This window comes from Cetorhinus maximus, chromosome 8, assembly GCF_964194155.1.
Source record: "Cetorhinus maximus chromosome 8, sCetMax3.hap1.1, whole genome shotgun sequence".
In the NCBI taxonomy this organism is placed as follows: domain Eukaryota; kingdom Metazoa; phylum Chordata; class Chondrichthyes; order Lamniformes; family Cetorhinidae; genus Cetorhinus; species Cetorhinus maximus.
In genome coordinates, this window is record NC_135886.1 from 54,810,811 (window position 1) to 54,833,306 (window position 22,496).

The 22,496-nt window shown below is 40.5% G+C and overlaps 1 protein-coding gene across 7 annotated transcripts in view; it reads left to right on the forward strand.

The window, feature by feature from the left end:
* The window catches only part of LOC144683638 (uncharacterized), a 46,414-nt gene extending 30,079 nt beyond the window's left edge, over nucleotides 1–16,335 (forward strand). For 6 of the 7 annotated variants that reach the window (XM_078546875.1, XM_078546873.1, XM_078546874.1 and 3 more), the window contains 4 exons: nucleotides 1,284–2,856; nucleotides 5,372–5,683; nucleotides 6,988–7,509; nucleotides 15,376–16,334. In XM_078546875.1, the coding sequence (XP_078403001.1) occupies nucleotides 1,284–2,856; nucleotides 5,372–5,683; nucleotides 6,988–7,509; nucleotides 15,376–15,804 (2,836 nt within the window). In that variant the 3' untranslated portion in view covers nucleotides 15,805–16,334. Of the gene's footprint in view, nucleotides 1–1,283; nucleotides 2,857–5,371; nucleotides 5,684–6,987; nucleotides 7,510–15,375 lie in introns of all 7 variants that reach the window. The other variant, XM_078546879.1, reaches the window with a different exon arrangement.
* The last annotated feature ends 6,161 nt before the right edge of the window (nucleotides 16,336–22,496 follow it).

Consider the following 22,496-nt stretch of genomic DNA (forward strand, 5'->3'; position numbering starts at 1 on the left):
CATATCCTTTCTTGGCTAAAAGGCCAACTAAAACTGTACACTGTCCTCCAGGTATGGTGTCACTGTTGTGATAAGACTTCTTTACTCTTGTACTCCAGTCTCTATTGTCAAGATATATATTATTCACCCCTCTCTAAATCCTTCTGCAGCACTTTGCATCATCCTCACAGCTTAGTTACACACCTCCCTTTGCATCATCATCAAACTTGGATACAAACACTTGGTCCCCCCCCATCTAGGCCATTAATATTGTTTATAAATGGCAGAGGTCCAAGCACCGATCCTTGCGACACCCCATTAGTTAAAATCTGGCAAGCCAAAATTGACCCATTTATTCCTACATGCTGTTTTCTGTCCATTAACCAATTCTCAATCCATGCTAATATGTTATCCCCAATCTCCTGAGCCCTAATTTTGTGTAATAACCTCTTGTGTGGCACCTTATCTTTGTCTTATCTGTGGCTTTTTGAAAATCCAAATACACTACATCCACTTGTTCCCACTTATCCTCCTGCTAGTTACATCTTCAAAAGCCTCTAACAGATTTGTCAAACATGTTTTCCTTTTCATAAATCTGTGTTGAATCTCCCAATCATATTTATGATTTTCTAAGTTTCCCATTGTCACATTCCTAATAATAGGTTTTAGCCTTTTCTCTACTAATGTCAGGCTACCTGGCCTATAGTTCTCTGTTTCCTCTCTTTCTTTCCTGAATGGTAGGGTTGCATTTGCTACCTTTCAATCCAGGATCTTGTTCTTGGTTGTGGCTTTAATTTAATCATGCAGTCTCCTACTTCAGCTTATCCTTTCCTGGGACCTCAAATTGTGAACTCATTGTTTCCTCAGTCTTGTTCCTTCAGGTTATGAAAGTTCAAACTTGGCCACCTAATGAATTCTGTCTTCCGCTGTTTTCAACCTTTGTGCACAGTCGGGATGTTCGATTTAGTTACTTGTTAGTGGGGGGAGGGGTGGTGGGGGTGAGGTGGGGGAGGGGGGATAACAGGCAGTAGGGCTACTATACATGGAATTTGTAACGGTTATGGCAAAAACTTTTAAAAGTATTCGTCCAAGTAAGGTATGGGAAATGATGCAATAGTTGCACATATGAGGTTTTTTTTGCAGAAAAGCCATCATTTTGTCACAGCTCAGTTAAGATAGAATCATCATCTTGTGTGAACAGATTTGTTGTTATTGACACAATAAATTGGCAGAATATGCTGTAACTTGGTTACTGATACTGTGATCTGCCTATATCATTTAAAACTTTTTAATGTCTCTCCTAGCAATTCAGGATGCATGTATCGGATTGTGCAGACTACGAGTCTGGATGGGAAGAACATCCTGAAACTAATTCCACTTTCCAACATCCCTGGACACTACATCCCAGCTGTTCCTCTTCCTGTTTCTGTTCCCGTTTCCACTGGTAGTACCCCTTCCAAAGTAAATGTGTCAACCGTGTTCCAGGTTGCAACGCCACCTAAAACAACAGCTTGCAGTGCTCCAACAGCATGCTTTCCTATGTTGCAGCACACCAACACAGGAAGCTTTCTAATAACATCACTTGAAGGATCAGCCAGCCAAAATGTGACAACCCCAGTCAATCCTTCACATGAAAACATATTTACAGCACCAGCAGTTGCATCTTTGCAATGTCCTAGACTAGCAGCGGTTACTTTGCCTGGTCTACATGTGCAGAAGCCCCAAGCAACTCCCAGTTTAACTATGGAACAAAAGTCTTATAATTTAAAAACAGTTGCTTTGCATGATCCAACTGTACAAAATACCCAAGCATCATCTATTTTGCCTATTACAGACCAAAATGCTTATAATCTAAGAACAGTTACTTTGCCTGGTGTGCCAGTGCAGAAGGTCCAAACATCTCCAACTGATCAAATGGCTTATAACCTAACAACAATTACTTTACCTGGCCCAGCTGTTCAGAATACCCAAGCATCTTCCACTTTGGCTATGGACCAGAACACATACATGCTTTTAAAGTCTCCAGTGTTGCCTGCTGGCCATCATCTTCAGATCCCTGCAAATGCAGAAGTCAAATCTGTTCCAGCATCTTCACTTCCCCTTGCTATCCAGCAGAAGATTTTGTCTACTGCAGCATCGAATCTTGCTAACACGACTGAATCCAAAAAGTCATCTCCGACTGTCATTTATGTTTGCCCAGTGAACACGGTGAAGACAGTGCAGAAGCGCCTCCCAAACATTCGCCCCAAGAGCATTTTGAACTTGTCCACAACCCTCATCACTGCTGATACCCCTTTTCCAAGCACAACTGCACCTGCTACTTTTGCTTATGATGGAGTAATTTCTAATGAGCAACTCCTATCCAAGGATAGTCCAATGAAATGGGTCGTGCAGAAGAATCCGCAATCTTTAGCGCACTGTCTTATTCCAGTTAAATCTTCCAATAACTTGGCCTCGAAGATCTTAAAGAGCTTGGCTGATCAGCAACACACAGAGAGCCTGGTACCATCACCGTCAACTGCACCTACACAAACAGGGGCCGACTTATTTTCTCCATTCAAGGAAAATGCTCTAGTTATGTACAATGGTAAAGTCTACTTAGTTGTGCAAAAAAATGGTGGATTGCCTGCTCCATGCCCCAAGAGCGTTCCAGCTTCCATGAATCATGCAGAGAAAGAGAATGCCTTGTCTGCTATTTTATCGCAGGCTGATTTACTGACCAAAATCAAAGAGGAACCAGAGGACCCTGATCCTGAACTTGTTGAACAGGAGAACCAATATTTAAACCAGCCCAGCGATTACTGTAGAACGGCAGTCAATGCCCAAAGTGTCCATGACCAGCACAGGGCTCAAGATATACCAGGCACTCTGCATGAGGTAAGTCTTTTCGTAGTTTTTAAGATTAATTGGATAGAATGAAGAAACATTTGTACTCTGTGCTGCACTTCACACTGAGAAATAATTCTTTATAGATTGTCTGCTGATTGTTGCAGTACTCAACTGCACAGAAGTATTTTACTTTGAACTCTAGTGAGACTTTTCCTGTGTTTTGTGGAACTGAGTTTTTTTAAAATTAGATTTGTATGTCCCAGATGTTGTTCATCACTTTTTAACATTACACAGAAACACGGTCCCTTACTTACTCAGTACGAATATCTGGCATGGCATGGCCCTGATTAAGTCGATGCAATTTCCTAATCAGTTAATGGTGGAGGTGACAAATACTCAAATGTTCAGCTAGAGGCAAACTTGCTAACCACTGTACTATCTGCTTGATGATTAGTTAAACCTATGCTCCGATGGAGCAGTAAACTGGTTTTGAGAAAGAAATTACTTTTATAGCTGGGGCCTTCTCCTTACTATGGGACTGGCTCAGGCTGAAGAGAGTTGATCTATGTGTGTGAATAGCAGTTATGTTTTTTCTCCACTTTTGTATTAGATACCTATAGATTCAGATAAGCTATACATTTAACTAGCAGTTCCTTTTGTGTTGGCTCTTGTTGAGTCACATTGCACCAGGCAGCATATTACCTTTTGGTATTTTGCTTAGTGGTATGTACAAAGACTGTTCAAAGATCCTAGGAATGCGGAGCCTGCTGCTTTCTTACCCAAGCACCCGTGGGTTAGTGGATGGCGATGAGACTACTCATCGTGTGGGACTACTGCTGATTTCTCCTCCTACTTCAGACTGCTGAGGCAAACTGGAGAGCCCCTACTGCCATCTTAACCTAAATATTTTGACTTTGAGGAACTGCATTCACATTGGTATTCTATGTTTCAGTTAACATTAAGCATATAAATTATTTTTTACAAAAATATATTGGCAATTCAGACCCTGCTAAATTTGTGTGTATATTGAGTATGTAATATTTACAAGTGAAAACTTTCATGCTTCTATTATAGATGCTCATTTAGTAACCCACAATGCATTCCACAGAACATTCTATAAAATATGTCTTTGCACTTGTCTAATGAACCATTAGAAGATTAGAAATATGTTGAGTGTTATATCAGGCATGCATTATTGAACTGTCCATACATCACTTGAACCTGATGCTGTATTGGAATGCACTTTCAGCCATTTTGTTCTATTGTTTTTATCCAACTGAGATTGTCCTATTCTACAGCATCAACTCAACACTTCGGTGTGCAAGAGCTGTGCTATTTCTCAGTTACCTGTACTGACATACGCCACATACCATTTGTTACTGGATTCATGGGGCATTTGAGTGATTTTAATGTGAGGCTATTTGGCTTTCACTATGCCATGATCACACTGCTTCAGAAAAATGGTAAGTAGGTTTAAAGGGAAGGAAGTCAAGGAGGAGTATTTTTTGTTTCAAGTGCTATGTAAAGTGTGTCTGCTGTTTTAAATGTAGTTTTTAGTATACGTGAGCCACAACACAACATTGCCAAATTAGCAATGTTAAAGAGACTCTGGCTGGAGTGGAAAAGGAAAGTTTGTCTCATTGATGCACCTTTTGTATGATGTGGGCTAAGGTGTGTTGATAAACAGAGCTTTACTCTCTGTCTAACTATGCTGTACCTAATTTGAAAGTGCTTGATGTTGACACGAGTGCCTTGAAGTGGAAAGTGTTCTGTTCCATAGTGCTAACACCCAACACCCTGAAAGAGCATAAAATTAATGCTCTGCTCTTTTTGTTTTCCATGGAGACCTGTCAGTCAGATTTCTGCTTCATGAAAGCCTATCATCAGGGAGCAATCCTTGATGTCCTGGAAGAAGTCCAATTAATTACAATGAGGCCACAACTATGGGCCAGCTTGTCCAATGTGACTCATGAAAGTCATGCTTGAGTTGCCTATAACAGCATGGAGTGGCCCATCAATGACTGTAACCCAATGGACAGATTCATATCAGACACTTCGAAGATTTTTTTTAAGTGTTTGAATTTTTAAAAAAGAATATTGTTTTTATAAAAAGTTTTAATCTGAGCAAGAATGGCACCTTGGACTCCCCTCATACCTTTTCAATTTGCCCATAGTATGTAGAATAGTATAGTATGTTACTGCTTTATGAGATGTGTGAGAGATGACCTGAGTTTCACTCTGCATGGTTTACTCTTAATCTTTAGCTATCTTATTTACTTGTACATTTCCTGAGCTTGTATGCAGGGGGCCTCTTTTGCACTAAGTGGGTGTAAATTGTAGGCCGTTTACAGTTGTGAAGCAAAAGCGTCGGATATTGGTAGGATGATAATTGTGTTTTAATGTGGTCGCCTCTTGTATTAAAATATATCTTGCTTGAAGGCAGTTCAGCTTGTGGGCACTGCAATCCAAGTTTCTTCAGCTTTATTCGCCAAAAAATGTTTGCATTTGTTTAATGGTTAAAAACTTTCTTCTTCTTGTTTTCCCGGTTCCCGCCTCCTGGCAGCATTCAAAGTCGATTTGTGGTACTGCTAGAGAGAAAACCGATGAGCAGTTACTGAAGAAGGCAGGAATTCACACCAATCTCCGAATCTGCCTGACTAGAATATCCCAAAAACAGCTGGAACAGTGGGAAAAGAACAATTCCCCCGCAAGCTCTGAACCACTAGAGTTACCTTCTCATCTGTCCAAGAAAATGGATGACTTAAAGACTGAAGCAGTTAGTAAAGAGACACAAGTGAATTTGACGCTTCCAGTTGTTAAAAGAGAGGAACCTATAGATACAGAATATTATGCATACCATACAAAGGATATAGAGGTATATCTTGATTTCAGTATCACTAATTTATTTTAAAAAGCTAGCTGAAAATTGTGACGTGTTTGTGAGGTTTTGAGTAGAGAACTGAGTCTACAGCAAACACTTGGGAACCAGTTCTCAGTAACTATTTAAGTACAGAGTCTTAAAATGTAGTAACTACCAAACATGTCAGTTTATAAACTGTATCCTATATTTTTAATATAATTCGGTGCATTTTTTCTCACTTTCCTTCACCTTGAGATCTTGATTCTAGCATTTCTTTCAGGACCGACATGTTCAGTCCTGTTGTCAAATAACCATCCTTCATATTTGACCCCAAACTGGGAATTTACTAACCTAATTGACTGTGGAAAGCATCAGAGCAGAACCCAATCCTGTTCCTGATTAATGTCTAAGCTTTTTCCAACAGGAGTCACTGGATCGCTTTCAGGAACATAAATCCTGCCTCAAATATTTCCTCCTTTTCCTCCTCTCAGTCTAGAAGAACTGAAGCCAATTGTAGCACCCATACTGGTGCCCAGGCTGGTCTCAAACCAGACACTTTCTGGTCTATGTGGCTTAGCGTTAAGCCAAATAGTACCTTTTATCCAGTGGGGGAGCTCTAAAGCTCCATAATATAATATTTTTTAGTTTCAGATAATGCCTAAGGTTTGATATTGGAATCATTAGAAAGAAAGAGCTTGACTTTATACAAAGCCTTTCACAACTTCCGTACTTCAAATTCAATTAAGTACTTTTGAAGTGCATTCGCTGTTTTAATGTAGGGATACGTGGCAGCCAATTTGCAATTAGTGAAGTTCCACAAACAGTTGACCATCTGTGTAGAGTTTAATATTGGGCAGGTCATAAGGTCTAAACTCCCCTGCACTTCCTGTAGTGTCACACTAACATTTACATCCACTTGTGATAGCATCCTACATGGAAAGCAGCACATCCGACATTGCAACACTTTCTCGACCACACAAAACTGCCGGCCTAGATTATATGCTCAAGTCTCTGGAATGGGACTTGAACACACAACCTTCTGGCTATGCTAGCAACTGACCAAATGCTGATACAGCAGAATATATCTTAAAATTCCTTCTTTCACAGGTTAAAAGTAAATTTGTCTGCATTTGAATGTAAAATTTAAGGCATGTTCATTAAACATGTAAATCAGTGCTTTAAAGAAAGTTCTGTGATTTTATATGACTATTACAAAATCATCCTGAAATTGAATGAGCAGGGTCCTTTGCATTCCAGACAATTTTTAATGCATGTATGCTAATTTTGTTTTTATTTTTAAATTGTGTTTCCTATTTTAGATTAAGCTTGAGCCCAAATCACCAGTGAAAAGAAAAGCAGAAAGCATCCAGTGCTGGTTGGCAGATAAGAAACAATGTCTAAAACGGTTCATTCCAAACTGGGAATCTGAGCATGCCTACAGCTGCCTTCCTGTATACAATGCAGAAGCACCTTCCCACAATACAGAAGCAACCTCCCAGGTCGACTCTCACTGCGGACAGGAGGTGTTCACCAGCTCTCCTCAGGCTAGCTCAGTGCTGGAGGAGAGCACAATAATGGAATCCTCCCCCACGATGACTTTCAGCGCTGGGACAGATAATATACCCAACCCGTCAGCTGTCTCCACAGACCCTGTTCCTGTGCCCAGCACCTCGACTCATTCAATGGAATGCTCCCCTACGACTGAGATCAGTGCAGCAAGCAGTTACTCTCCTCTCCCTTCTTCAAGTATTGATGAAACTACACGAGATGAGAAGATCAAGCGGCTGAAGGCGATTCTGAAGGAGAAGGAGGCCGCGCTGGAGGCAATACGAAAGAAAATGGTTTTGACACCTTTATAAAGTTCTTGATCAAAATTAAGATTTTGTGTCTTTGCTGTGCTATTTATCTGAAGACCTAGACGATCACCAATTCTGTGTGATCTCAGTCTCTCTTGATAAGTTTAAGATGACGAATATTCAAAGTGTTTGTCTTTGAAATGTTTCTTTTGCTGCATTGTTGAACAGCCACTTTTGGATATTAATATTTGTCATTTTAAATTGTAGCAAATTTGATTTATAACTAGGCTGGTGGTTGCATTATATTGTAATTTGTAAGGGAAAAATATATGGTAGTATAACTTTCTATTTAATTGTATACAATATACGTTTGACCTAATGCATTTTCTTCTTGTGTGTATTGCTCATTCGGAGAGATAGCACAGACATGACAGGCTGAATGGCTGTCTCCTGTGCTGTGCACTGTAACAATTCTGTGATTCTGTGTTCCAGGATTCACAGTTGAACTTACTGTGCTGGTGCTGAGTCCTAAACAACTATGTCCCATCCCATAGATCCTAAAGTGCGGGAGAAATCTATCTAGTTTGTTTCATTCGTTCAGGGAATGTGAAGGTCACTGGCAAGGCCAGCATTTATTGTCCGTGAGAAGGTGGTGATGAGCTGCTTCCTTTAACTGTTGCTGTCTGGGTGGTGAAAATAGTTGCACAGTCCTTTTGGGGAGCAATCCCAGGTATGGGAACTTGCCGCAGTACATTTTTATATGGTACACACAGTAGCCACAATGTGCCAGTGGTGGTGGGAGTGAATGTTTGAAGATGGCAGATGGGGTGCCAATCAAGCGGGCTGCTTTGTTCTATTTGTTGCCAAGCTTCTTGCATGTTGTTAGAGCTCCACTTATCTAGGAAATTGGAGGGTATTCGATCACACTCCTGAGTTGTATCTTGTAGATGATGGAAAGACTTTGGGGATTCAGTAGATGAATAGCTGGAATATCCAGCTTCTGACATGCTGCCACTATATTTATACGGCTAGTCTAGTTTGGCTTCTGGTGGATGGTGAACTCAAGATGTTAATGGTGGGGGATTCGATGATGGTAATACTGTTGAATGTCAAGGGAAGGTGGTTAGACTTTCTCCTGTTGGAGATAAGTTATTTGCTGGCACTTGTGTGGTGCAAATGATACTTGCCACTAATCAAGCCAAGCCTGAGTGTTATCCATGTTTTGCTGCATGAGGACACAGGCTGCTCCATTTTCTGAGGAATTGCAAGTGGAATTGAACACTGTGCAATCATCAGCAGACATCTCCACTTCAGACCTTATTGATGAAGCAGCTGAAGATGATTGGGCTGAAGGGGCTGCCCTGAGGAACCCCAGCAACAATGTACTGGGGCTGAGATGGTTGGCCTCCCACAACCATCTTCCTTCGTGCTACGTATGGCTCCAGCCAGTGGAGAGTTTTCCTCCTGATTCCCATTGACTTCAATTTTGCTAGGGCTCCTTGTTACCATATTGCAGTGTCAATTTTTTGCTATTTGTCACTTTAATAGATTTTATTAAGATTTATTCCCTAGAAAGTAGGAACTTTTGGGGATTTTTGGACCTTTTTTCTTTGAGTGCGCTTTAAGTTGTTTCTGATTTTTGAGAATTTCTATATGTTAGTCTCTCTTAACTTAAGCTCAGAGACTGTTGTGCTATTGAATGGCCCTATTTATGAATATGTTCTTGTTGTGGGATTAATTGATTTTTTAGGGAGGTGTATGCTACCCATTACATGTATTGCCACTTGGTTGGCACTAAGCTCAGTTATTTATTTCTTCAGTTCACTTGTACTTTTTTAAATCTTAGAAACTTTCAAAATGTTGATGGGGATTTAGGACTATGTAAAGTGCTCATCTGTTTTACCCTGGCAACTCAAGGTTGGCAACTTTGATATCTGTCTTCCAAATGTGAGATCTTGATTTCTTCAGTTTGTCTGGAGTTGTCTTATCATCCTGCTGCACCATAAATAGACCTATTGGAATATCATCCTTCAAGAGAAGTAGGCCAGAAGCAAACAGGATAGTGGGGGCCTTTTGACATTGATGTTAAGAACCTGGGATCCATATGTAAAAGTGGCTCAGTGTTTGCACTGGAGGCTGGTGTATGTTAAGCCACTGTGGTACTGGTTAGTGTCCCTCCTTCGGCCTTGCACTGACTGCACTAAGGGACAGGGTTTGTGTAGGTCACTGTGTACAGGGCTGCAGATACACTGCTTTATTTATTTGAGCCTGACCATTAGATGTGTCAAAGCTCCAATTGAATATTTCGCATCAGCCTTATTGGCCCTATAGATCCAAAATAACTACCATATTGTTAGATTGCTGATTGTATTCCGGCATGCTTGCCAATAACTCTTGCTTTTTGACAAGCAATTATGTAGTAAATACCCTTTCTACAGAAGTAATTCAGATTCTCATTAAGATTTAGACCTTGTGACTTTAGAAAAAATGTACTTAGTGAACTTGTATACTTTATTTTTCAACCATTGCATACTTGTGTGCAGAACTAACCTTTGTTTCAACTAGGCAGGTCAATGGTCTCTAGAAGATATGTTGAATCATGCTGAGTTCCTACTTAAGTTCCAAAATTTAAATCTTTGGTGGAAATTGCTATTTCAGTTTGATCTCTTGCATTGGAATAGAACATATATTTACTATGTGAGTGTCTGAGAGCCTCACCTGCTATATTGACAGGGCACCACTTTAAATAAAACATATGGACAGCCCTAGCCACATAGTGCAAAATCTATCAACTTGTATTTAGGAAACATTTGGGTAATGTCAATGGTCATTTGAATTGATTTGCCTACAACTTGCTGAGATTGCTACTTGGAATATTCTTTATACTTTAGCACATGAAAAATTAGACAAGAATTGTCAGAAATGATAAAACAGCTGTAAGAAAGGAAATGGGCTTCTTAGAATAAAACCCCCCACTATTTAAAGCAATGCTTTTCTGATTATTAATTGTGTTAAGTACTTTGTGAATATAACCAAAGGTAAGTGTTTGCTGGTCAGCAAATGGTTGGCCATGAACTAAGTTACAAAGTCCTAGCCTGAACCATTCTGCCATCCATGTTATGACTAAAGCTCCTTTTTAACATGCTCTGATAATTTATTGCTGAGGAAATGACTCATTTGGTGGAACAGAGAATGTACTTTCTGAAGCCTTGCAGTTTTAGCTGTCTTTAAACAAACTGGCAGAACTTTGTGTGTACACCAATACTGATAGGACTAATAACTAATGACCTCCTAGTTCCAATTGACCAGTAGATTCAATATAAAATATATCCCTGCATCTGTTGCAAAGAAATATCAAGCCATATTTCATAAAACTTGTGATGGATATGAACAGCAAGCTTAGGCTGAAAAAAATGAAGGTGAAGGTGTGCTAGCAAGAGCCCCCCCAGACTTAGACCTGATGTAATACCTATGGAAGAGATCACTTTAGAGGATAGGTTCTTGGCAATAATGAGTTTTAAAGATTCAAAGGAGGTTCCAAAAGTATTGACACAGTTCAATTGCATCTAAGATAAGGTCAGCTATAGGAAATCGCCATTCAACTAACAAAAGTATCTCAACATGCGTTAGCTCATTATTGCTCCAAGTACATCCCCTTAAAGGATGAATAAGATATATTTAGATCTGAGATTGCTGATAAAGGTCTCTAATATAACATCCAGTGAAATTAATTGCAGCTCGTTGCAAAATTGCAAGTTGGAACATGTTCAAGTGCCTCCTAAGTGTCCCATTTTGTTTGAGGCAGAGGTGTAAAAGTAATGCTTGGCCTTCTTACATTGAAGACCCCCTCTTAAGATTCATATACACCTGGAACAAAAGGAGCTGGACTCAGAGATGGCATCGGAGGAAACTTGATGTCTTTGCAGCAATTTGATTAAATGCTGTCATGGAAAATTGTGCCCTATGTAAGAAAGTACAGAATGCAAGCAGCATTCGAAACCTAGCACCAAAGACAACATGCATCAGTCACATTGCAGGCAACAAAATCCCAACTGTCTAATTTTCCACCTGGGTGGCTAGAAATTGATGCTAAGTATGCTCAGAAGAGACCTTGATTTTCTGGTCAGGGGCTATCTGAAGCTCGGGTTGCATTTCTACAACTGCAGGCAAATATTTAAATAAAAGTACCTTCCATTGACCTCTTTTCAACCCACCATGTATGAAGTAATAGTGACAATTGATTAGAACCATAACATGCTTAATGCAGATTAATAGAGCTTTAAAATAATAATTATCCAAAACTAGTTCTGGCATCTCAGGAAGTTCGGTAAATTACCTACTTAGTTCATGATGAATGTGGATATGCCTATAGGAGTTCGATGAACAACTTTGGATGTTGGTAACATATGCTAGCAGTTATGGAATAGTTATGAGCTGAGCACCTGATGGAGGCATGTGGAACTATAGTGAATAGCTATGTCTGAATTATATAAGTGTAAAACTGAATATTCAATTCTTTAGACCAGATTCTAAAGATAACTGCATTATTCATCCTTGGAGCACAAATAGAACTCTGGGTGACATTGGATCTGAATGGGAAGAGGGTATGTGAGGAACATTACTGAATCTAAATGTTCATACTTCTATGCATATGGTATATCTGAATGCCTGCTGGGAAGGCATTATAAGCTTTTTTCCTTTCCAGTCCAGTCCAACAGTCAAAATATAGACTTTGCTGATCATTAGAGCAAACAATCCAACAGGCAGGTTTCCATTTGTTATCAAATGTGGTTCGCAAAATTCTCACTGTAGCCTTAAATGCTGCATAGTAGCATATGTGGGTTTTCTGTGAAGTATTTTTCTAGTATAACTGAGTAAAGATAGTACAGATGGTTTTGTGAGACGATTAGGTGCATGTGATAGCAAGCATTCATGTCAGCACAATAGTGCTCAAGGCACTTCATAGCCTGAAATGAGATGTTGCCTTGTTAACCATTGTGACAAAATGTTATTGCTATATCCCCATTGGGAGATAGTTTTCCTTTTAATCTATTGGCTTTTTACACAGCCTACTGATTTTTGCTCAGTTCAGTCAAATCCATGTTTCATTACTGGCTCAGTCCAATTTTGAATATGGAGTAGTATCAGGCTTGTAGCTGACTAAAAAATACCCACAATACTGCCCATTATAGAAGGAATTTAGGTGCACATGCTTCAATCTTATGCAAGCATAACTTTAGTAGGTGCCAGCCATGGCTCAGTTGGTACTACTCTCGCAATGGAGGTGCATCTTTCAGATGAGACATTGAACCGAGGCCCCATCTGTTCTCTAAGGTGGGTGTAAAAGATCCCATAGCACCATATTGAAGAAAAACAGGGAAGTTATTCTTGGTGTTTTGGCCAATGTTTATTGATCAAAATCACAAAACAAGTATTTGGTCACTATCACATTGCTGTTTGTGGGAGCTTGTTGTTTGCAAGTTGGCTGCCCTGCTTTCTACATTACAATAGTGACTACAATTCAAAATTTCTTAATTGGCAGTAAAGTGATTTGGGACATCCTGAGGTTGTGAAAGAAGCAATAGAATTTAGAGACTTTGTCTTTCTAGATCATCAGCATGATACATCCATTGTCCTGGAATGCATCAACTGCAATTTTGTTTTACTTTCCATCCAGAAATAATCAAATAACAGCCTCTGCAATATGTTTAATTATACCTATTGCAATATGCTTTGATCTGTAATTAAATAAGTTTGAATCAACTAAATATACCTGTTCCATGCACACACATTCATTTGCTAATGATACAACTTGTTGTAAGACCTACACTGCTGAAATAACTAAGAATACACAATTGACTTCAACTGCATTTCAGAATTCCAATTCTCAAGCTGTTTTTGTACTGGATAGTAGAATTAAAATAAAATTCATCTGTAAGGGTAAATTCAAGCCAGCTCAATTCTTAGAGTTGTTAAAACTACTAGATCCACTTCAAATGTGGCTTTCTTCCATCATTACCTTGCTGAAGTTAAACTGTGACAATAGTGAAGGTGGCTCAAGAGTTAGGCAATGCTTTAATCTTCCCAATCACATTTTGGCCAAAAGTACTTGGCTTCGAGCCTCACTGTTCACAAGAGCACCCAGATAAAGATTGGAACCTGTCTTAACTCATCCATCCAGAAAGACCTAACAATATCCAATTGTTTCTTAGATGATTGTGCTTTCCCTCTCTACCTAACATTCCACTCTTTGAAAAGAAAATTCCTGAGTTTAGTCTTAAATTAAGCTTTTCCTATTCAGAACCTACTGCCTTTCTCCAACTCTTGTGGTTTCAGTTAGTTATGTTCCAGTTGTACCTTTTCTATAATATTTGCTACCTGGTATTCGTCTATAAGGTCATCTTCATGTTTCCTCCTTTTGTGTAACCCCAGCGTTAGAAGTATCTTTAAGGTTGATCCCTATTAACTGCCTTCAGGGCTTGAATATACTTAAGTGCTCAGAAATGGACACAATACTCAAGTTGCCGTCTGACTTGTGCTCCATTGCTTTGACTATAACGTTTAGCATTCCACTTGCCTTACTAATTACAGCTATAGTGGTTGGACATATTGACTTTGGATTCTATTAAAACTCATAGCTCTCTTTCAACTTAATCCTTAGGTGAGAAAGAAATTAATAGCTATGTTGCAATTAACACCGGCACTGTAGAATTTCATCTGCCATGTATTTGCTTCTCCAAATATGTTGCCTGTTTCATGTCTGCCTCTATGGATTCAATTATAAGACCTCACTTTGGGATCATCTGTGAACTTCACGTATGAGCTTCGAAAACCCAGTTGCTAATCCGAATTAGAAACAGTAGAGTTCCAACACTGATTCCTGGGGCTCCCTGCAACCTTGATGTAATTCTGCTGTTCCTAGGCCTTTAAGACATTTTTAAGCTACTTCCAAACTGACCTTGAATCCCAGCCCCTTTCGTTAAGAGCTGAACCATCTTGGGGCTCGACATGTTTATTGCTGTTTACTTGGCTATTGCGTAGGTGCTCTTCCAGCTTATGTTTTATAACGCACGAGCTATTTATGTAATAAAAACAACCTGTGCTGCTATTCAATAAAATTATGGCTGATTAGGTCTAGGCCTCAACTCCATTGTCCTGCCTCTTCTCCATAACCCTTGACTGTTAGAGAGTCTACCTAGCTCAGCCTTGAATAAATGTAATGACCCGGGCTCCATAGCTTTCTGTGGCACAGAATTCCGAAGATTCACCATCCTCACCTCGGTTATAATAATGTATCACTCTAGTCGCTCCGGCTTGTCGGATCCATTCCGGAGCGAATGCTACAACATGTGGGTGCAGCAGCTCACCTGGGTGTGCTCAAACTACTTGGAAAGTCATGGCTTACGAATTTATCTTTGACCTTTGTCCACGATAAAGGAGCGAGGCGAAAACCACAAAGCTCGCTGGTAGGGGGTGACGGACTCTACCTGATAGCGACAAAGAATCTCTTTGTGGGACCATTCACCTCTTCCACTCGGGCACAGCTGTCTCCGGGGCTTCGGACGAAGTACACGTGTCTAGTGTAAATAGAGGGCAACTCTTTTGTTTTGCATCTTCGCACAGAGCTGAGGGCTGGTAGTGGGCTGGGCTGTGATGAGTGCAATGTTAAGCACAAGGGTGCTACATGAAACTTGCGACTTTCATTTAAGAAAGTCACTTGGCTCATCTACATCCGGTGGCACGAATCTCACAGATGAAAATGCATTAATCGTGTTCAATTTTGGAATACACAGATCCTTTAACAAACGCAGACGTCCAATCAAACGTGTGATTTCGCATGATATCGGGTAACAATTGTAGAAGCAAACAAATGCAAATGTTATGCTAATTTTCTGATTCTATTCATTTCAGATGAAGGCCAAATCGGCCGAGAAGAGTAAAGCCGAAAATAGCAAATGCTCGTTGACAAGCAAGAAACAACGTTGTAAAAAATGGATCTTGAACAGGGAATCAGAGCACGCGTACAGCTGCCTCCCAGAAGACGAGGCGGGTGGAACGGCCAACAATGGTCCTCGCTGTGGTCAGGAGAGGTCCGCGATCTCATTGAACAGCAGCTCAGACACAACAGTAACGGAATCCTCCCACAAAATGACTCGTGGAGCCCTGACCCATAGTATACCCTACACCGGGGAACACTTTCCTATGGCTGAAATCCTTCCTCCTGCAGGCGTGGACAAGACCACACGTGATGAGAAAATAAAACGCCTGAAGGAGATTCTGAAAGAAAAGGAGGCCGCGCTGGAGTCAATTCGGAGGAAAAAGGTTTCGGCGCCTTTCTAAAGTTGTCCTGGATAAAAACTAAAAAGGCCGCGTGCTCATCTTGATGCTTCGTTAACTGGTGTCCAACATTTTGTGCGATCTCAGTCTCCCTCGAAGGTTATGATGACATGTATTTGAAGTGTTTATCTTTTAAATGTTATTTTTACTGCACATTTGAGCAGCTATTTTGTTGAATTTTAAAATTTACTATCTCACATTGTAGTGGAGTTAATAGTTTATAATTAGGATGACGATTCCGTTATATTGTGCAATGTAAGGTGGGGGCGGTTTAGCCCGTATTAGTTTGTTTGGTAAATTGTAACGTTTCTGTATAATTTTTAAACATAAACTCAAATCAGAAGATGCAATTTATTCTTTTGTATATTCTTACGAAGGTTCTGAGTTGATGACTTGCGGCTATGTGCACATTTTTCTAAGTATTAAATCCGACCGCAGCACTTTGTTCTAGGATTTACTTTGTAGTTTTACTTGAGCTAGGTGAGTACTTTCATTTACTTAACGCTCCCTCCTTAACTTTACCAACAACACATACCCTTCCCTGAGAGAACAGTCTCCCGACTTGCTCCCTGGCTTTTGTAGCCACTGTCGAAGGTGCTGTCTTACGAATAAGATGTTAAACTAGGCCTCATCTACGGGCTCCGATGTGTAAAAGATCCCATGGCATCACTTGGAAGAAGAGCAGGGGCGTTACCCCTCAGTCAACGTCACAGAAACAGATTATCTGGTCATTATCACATTTTGTCGTGGGATCTTGCTGTGCGCAAATTGGCTGCTGCGCTCCTGACATTACAACCTTGACTGCACTTCAAAAAGTACTTCATTGGCTGTAAAGAACTTTGAGATGTCTCGTGGAAAAGCACGCTATATATGGAGCTCCTTGCTTTTTATTTGCCAGACCTGCACTATTGAGTTGGATTCTGAGTATTTTTTCACTCGCCCTCCACCATATCAGGAAGTCCAGAAACTATATTTTTTCTTTTTGCATATTTAGGGAAAGGGCTGTTTTCCTTCTTGGGCCACTTTGTTTAAAAAAAATCCTATGGCTGGTTTTAGCCATTAAAACCTCTCTTAATGTGACAATCTTTCTGGGGGCTGCATGGACGAGAGAAAGCAAAGACCAGAGTGCGGCGGCTTTCCCCCTGCCCAGAGCTTGGGTTTCCCATTAGTATTAGAACCCTTGTTGGGAATCAATACGCGAGCACATCATCAAACACCCATTGCAGATATCTGTGGTATGTATCTTCTGTGCAGTTGAACAATTTAGAACTAACAGTAGAGTACCTTTTCGGACATTAATGATACCTCTGACTTCTAATCTCCAAATAGATAACGAAATGGGGAGAACAGACCAACCTTCAGCATTAATGCTGAGGCCGAGACCCAAAGGCCCCATCCAAATTTCGGTTATAACCTCCACCACCCTCCCTGGAGGGACAACAGATAAGCTGAAGAGGAAGAGTTAATAAATAGACTTCAGTAACCCTCCGGAAGAGGTCAGCCAAAATGCTATCTGTTTTCCCTGCATTTTGAGAGGTTCTTTATGGGAAAGTTTCCGGTGTCATGAAGGGAATGCACGGATCAGATTACCCTTTTGTTGTGATCCATTTCACATATCGCTCAGGTCGAAGAAGCAGGAGTGGAAATGATATAACAGTTGCAAACTACACATGACGAGCCTCGCATGGAAGAAGTAAAAGTGGAGTAGTCTACGAGGACGGCATCAAACTTATAAATATCTAGTTTCAAAATTTCAAAGATATAATTCTTTAAACATGTTCCTAATTTCTATTTACAATATAATAACATTATAATCATCATCTATTATAATACGAAATTAGAAACATGTTTAAAGAATAATATCTTCGAAATTTTGAAACTAAATATTTGAAAGAATTTTGTGAACAATATGACGGTCATATTCAAGTTGAACTAAAGGCTGGGCTTTATAAGGACCCCATCCCTTCAAAAAAGGTTGTTGAGCTGGTTAACCTCCCAAGTGCATTTCTTCGAAAGTTGAATGGAGAATACATTTGAATTCTATGTGCGAATTGGTTCTACCTCATTCTTCGAAGAGAAGTTTCAGTCTGTCAGCAATAGAACAAGTTAGAGCACACTTGTCCACCTTATAAATATCTCTCTCCAGTTCCGAGAAGTGGAGAAAACTAAAGGTCAGTGGACAGCATAGTTCCCGTTTATCAATCTGCTCCATCCACTTCAAAGTTCTGAGCACTTTAATTCACCACTACTACAGATTACTGCTTTCGACTTTGTCAAAATAACTTCTGCAACGAAGGATTCCTCCTCTAGCTCAGCAAAATGTCAATATTGTATAACAACAAGCAGCTTGCATTTTTAAAAATACGTTCATGGGATGTGGGCGTCATTAGCAAGCTAACAATGTGTTGCCCAGCAGTTACTGCCCGCCTTCTTGAGGGGGGATGGAGGATGGAGAAAAGCAAGATTGCGCTAATTATTTCCTCCTCATATTTCTGTTGTGGGAATCTATTAGCAGCATTTGGCTTTAGTCTTCTGGCCATGCTCATGTTTGCTGATACTATACTATCATTCTCTTTTTTTTTCATTCTATGTAAACAGTTTTTGAAATTAAAGCACCTACATGTAATTTTTTTGTCATTCTGTTTAAATTGCTGCAGTCCACAGTGCTGTTAGTGAGGGAGTTCCAGGATTTTGACGCAGCGAAGAGGAACTTTTCCAAGTCAGATTGATGAGAGGAACTTGCACAGGGCGGTGTTCCTATGCACCTGCTGCCCAAGGGCGCTTCCCGGGAACATTATTAAATACAATTTGGCACCAGCCATACCAGACAGGCGACCAAAAGCGTGGTCAAAGAGATACGTTTTAAGGAAAAGAGACAGAAAGATTTGGAGAAGGAATACGAAAGTTTAGCGTCAGATCAGGCATGACGCCAACTCAGAAAATGAAGAATGCGAAAGATAGCGGGAATGGTTTGGAGTCAGGCGTGAGGATTTTATCGAACATCTCCGTCAGCCTTTTACAACGCCATGGATATCCAACTGATAGCCCCACAGTACTCTGCAAAACTTATCCTCAGTCCTGTTCACCCCATTGAGCTGTTTCATTGGAAAGGAATGGGTAGAATTCGTATTGTTGGAACCTCTTAAGATACATGGTCCGCATTTAGAGATATGAATACATCACCGAATGTGAAATGGTTCCGATGTGTGTACGAGTACAAGTGTGGTTTTTACACACTCTACATCGGTAACACTGTTAGACCAAAAAGCTTTAAGTGAGTACTATGAGAGCTTCTATCAAGAGATACTTGTAATGAATATAACTACAAGTCCTCTTCAAGAAAGATTTAGGGTAATCCTGATAGCTGTTAATCTATCGAAACTCCAACAATGAAGAAACCTTCTTGGTTAAATTCTCTTCTTCAAATTGACTTCTGCTGAAGTATTCGGGAATGTCCCCAAGTTGCAAGTGATACCATACCAGAACAACCACTTCTGTACAGGATCATTCTTGTTGAATTATTAATCTGAAATACGTACTCCCAAGGTTGACCTATCCACATGGTCACATTTTATTTGATGTACTAATCTATCCATACACTAAAATAAATTGCAAGTGGAAGTTAGGATGAGCTCAAAAATTCAGTTCAATACAAAGTAATCCATTCAGGTATTACCAAACTAATGAGACATTTTATAATAAAAGCAAAATACTGCGTATGTTGGAAATCTGAAGCAAAAACAAAAATAGCTGGAAAAACTCAACAGGTCTGACAGCATCTGCGGAGAGAAACGCAGTTAACGTTTCGAGTCCGTCTGATCTTCATCAGAACTGAAGAGAAATAGAAACCAGGTGAAATATAAGCTGTTTAAGGGGTGTAGGACAGGTAGAGCTGGATAGAGGGCCAGTGATAGGTGGAGGCAAAGGAGAGATTGCCAAAGACATTTTATTGGGTAAAGCACTACAGAAGGTTACTTGAATCCCAAAGTGTATTCTCAGGATTTAAGCGTTACGAAACATGATTTCTCACACAGCTGCGACGCTGGTAGCCACTGTGCCAGCCAAATCCATTGCCTGTGCTTCAACATTGCTGTGCAAATCAACCGTTCATATAATCAAATACAGAATGAACACCTCAAACCAGCTGATCCCTGCTCAAATCAAAGGAGAGGACTGGTGGCTCTGGACTCACCGATTTATACCAACATGTTAAAGGACCGGAAAAGACTCTTCAAAGGGTAATTAGACATGTAATGTACTTGAAGAGATCTAATTTGCAGAGTTACGGCGCGGGGGGTAGTGGGGTTCGGGGAATACCTGGGCTCTGTGACTTAACCGGGCAGCTTTGAAAAAGCCGGCCGCGATAGGACAGGTCGAATAGCCTCCCTCCGCGCTGTAAGATGTTATAATTCTACTAGCCCATCCAGTCTGTCTCACATAATTGTTGTGCCTAGCTCATCACAATGTAAACAGTTTCCTCACCTCCATCCCCACCTCAAAGCCGGTGCCATATAATTTTCCAGGAGAAATGAGAAAACAGGCCAGACTTAAACAAAAATACCTTTCTGCTCCATAACCCCCACCCCAACCCGAACAACCAAAGCCCGTGTAGATAATTGCAATGACCCTAATTTATACAGCACAGGGTTCGGTGCTGGGTCCCTTGCTGTTTGTAGTGTACATTAATGATCTAGACATGAATGTAGGAGGTATGATCAGTAAGTTTGCAGATGACACAAAAATCGGTGGTGTGGTAAATAGCGAGGAGGAAAGCCTTAGACTACAGAATGATATAGATGGGCTGGTCAGATGGGCAGAACAGTGGCAAATGGAATTTAATCCTGAGAAGTGTGAGGTGATGTATTTTGGGAGGACTAAGAAGGCAAGGGAGTACACGGTGAATTGTAGGATCCTAGAAAATACAGAGGATCAGAGGGACCCTTGGTGTACATGTCCATAGTTCCTTGAAGGCAGCAGGACAGGTAGATAAGGTGGTTAAGAAGGCATATGGGATACTTGCCTTTATTAGCTGAGGCATAGAATACAAGAGCAGGGAGGTTATGTTGGAGCTGTATAAAACATTAGTTAGGCCACAGCTGGAGTACTGTGTGCAGTTCTGGTCGCCACATTATAGGAAGGATGTGATTGCACTGGAGGGGGTGCAGAGGAGATTCACCAGGATGTTGCCTGGGCTGGAGCGTTTCAGCTGTGAAGAGAGACTGGATAGGCTAGGGTTTTTTCCCTTAAAGCAGAGAAGGCTGAGGGGGAACCTGACAGAGGTAAACAAAATTATGAGGGAAATAGATAGTGTAGATAGGAAGAAACTTTTCCCCTTAGTGGAGGGGTCAATAACCAGGGGGCATAGATTTAAGGTCAGGGGCAGGGGGTTGAGAAGGGATTTGAGGAAAAAAAATTTCACCCAGAGGGTGGTAGGAATCTGGAACTCACTGACTGAAAGGTAGTAGAGGCGGGAACCCTCACAACATTTAAGAAGTATTTAGATGAACGTTTGAAACGCCATAGCATACAGGGCTACGGGCCTAGTGCTGGAAAATGGGATTGAAATAGCTGGAGTTTGATGACCGGTGCGGACATAATGGGCCGAAGGGCCTCTTTCTGTGCTATAAACTCTATGAATGCTGGGATAGGGGAGATTCCTTCCCCCAGATTCATTCTACTGAACAAAGCTGGTTATGATTGAAATTTGTAAGTATAACTTATTCTAGTTTGAAAAAAATAAAAACTAAGGCACGTTGTTTCCGTCATTGGTCATCTGTGTTATGGTCCTATAGATCACCCTCCATCTTCACGTGTTTTTTAATTATTCTTTCATGGGATGTGGGTGTTGCTGGCATTTGTTGCCCATCCCTTGAACTGAGTGACATTCTCGGCCAGTTCAGAGGGTAGTTAAGAGTCAACCACATTGCTGTGGTTCTGGAGTCACATGTAGGCCAGACCAGGTAAGGATGGCAGATTTTGTTCCCTAAAGGGCATTAGTGAACTAGATGGGTTTTTACATAGGAACTGGAGTAGGCCATTCAGCCTCCTGAGCTTGCCCAACATGCTCTTATGAAACCTGAAAGGGGAGTGGATCAAGTGCTTTGTAGGTGTGTAATGTTGAAGTGTTCACCTATGACAGGCGGAAGGCTGCAGGTTATCCCTTATTCTTTAGTTTTCATACCTGGAGTTTTCACTTCACTGTACAGGGATTTCAATAGATGCTGCAATCAACTGAAGCAACATTTCTGTCCGGAAGTTTTCGAGAGCCCTTAGCTACAAGTCACAAAGCAATTCGCAGCCTAGATTTCTACAAAATAAGATACACTGATGGACTAGAGAGGTTAATCTCCTTGAGATTAAAATTCCAACAACCTTTTCAATTCTGTTCCAGGAAAATCCGGGTCAAAATTGGAAAATAATCATAAATGACAATGAGATGAGGAACCAGTTCTGAAGTTCTGAAGAAGAGTCATATTGGACTGAAAATGTTAACTCTGTTTCTCTCTTCACAGATGCTGTCAGACCTGCTGAGTTATTCCAGCATTTTCTGTTTTTATTTCAGATTTCCAGCATCTGCAGAATTTTGCTTTTGTTTTAAAGCTGGGAACCATGTTAGTTGATGGTTCTATGCACTTTCTTTTAACCTGTTTTTAAAAAATCTATTGGTTGCTCAAAGTGATGAGGGTTAGTTTCTG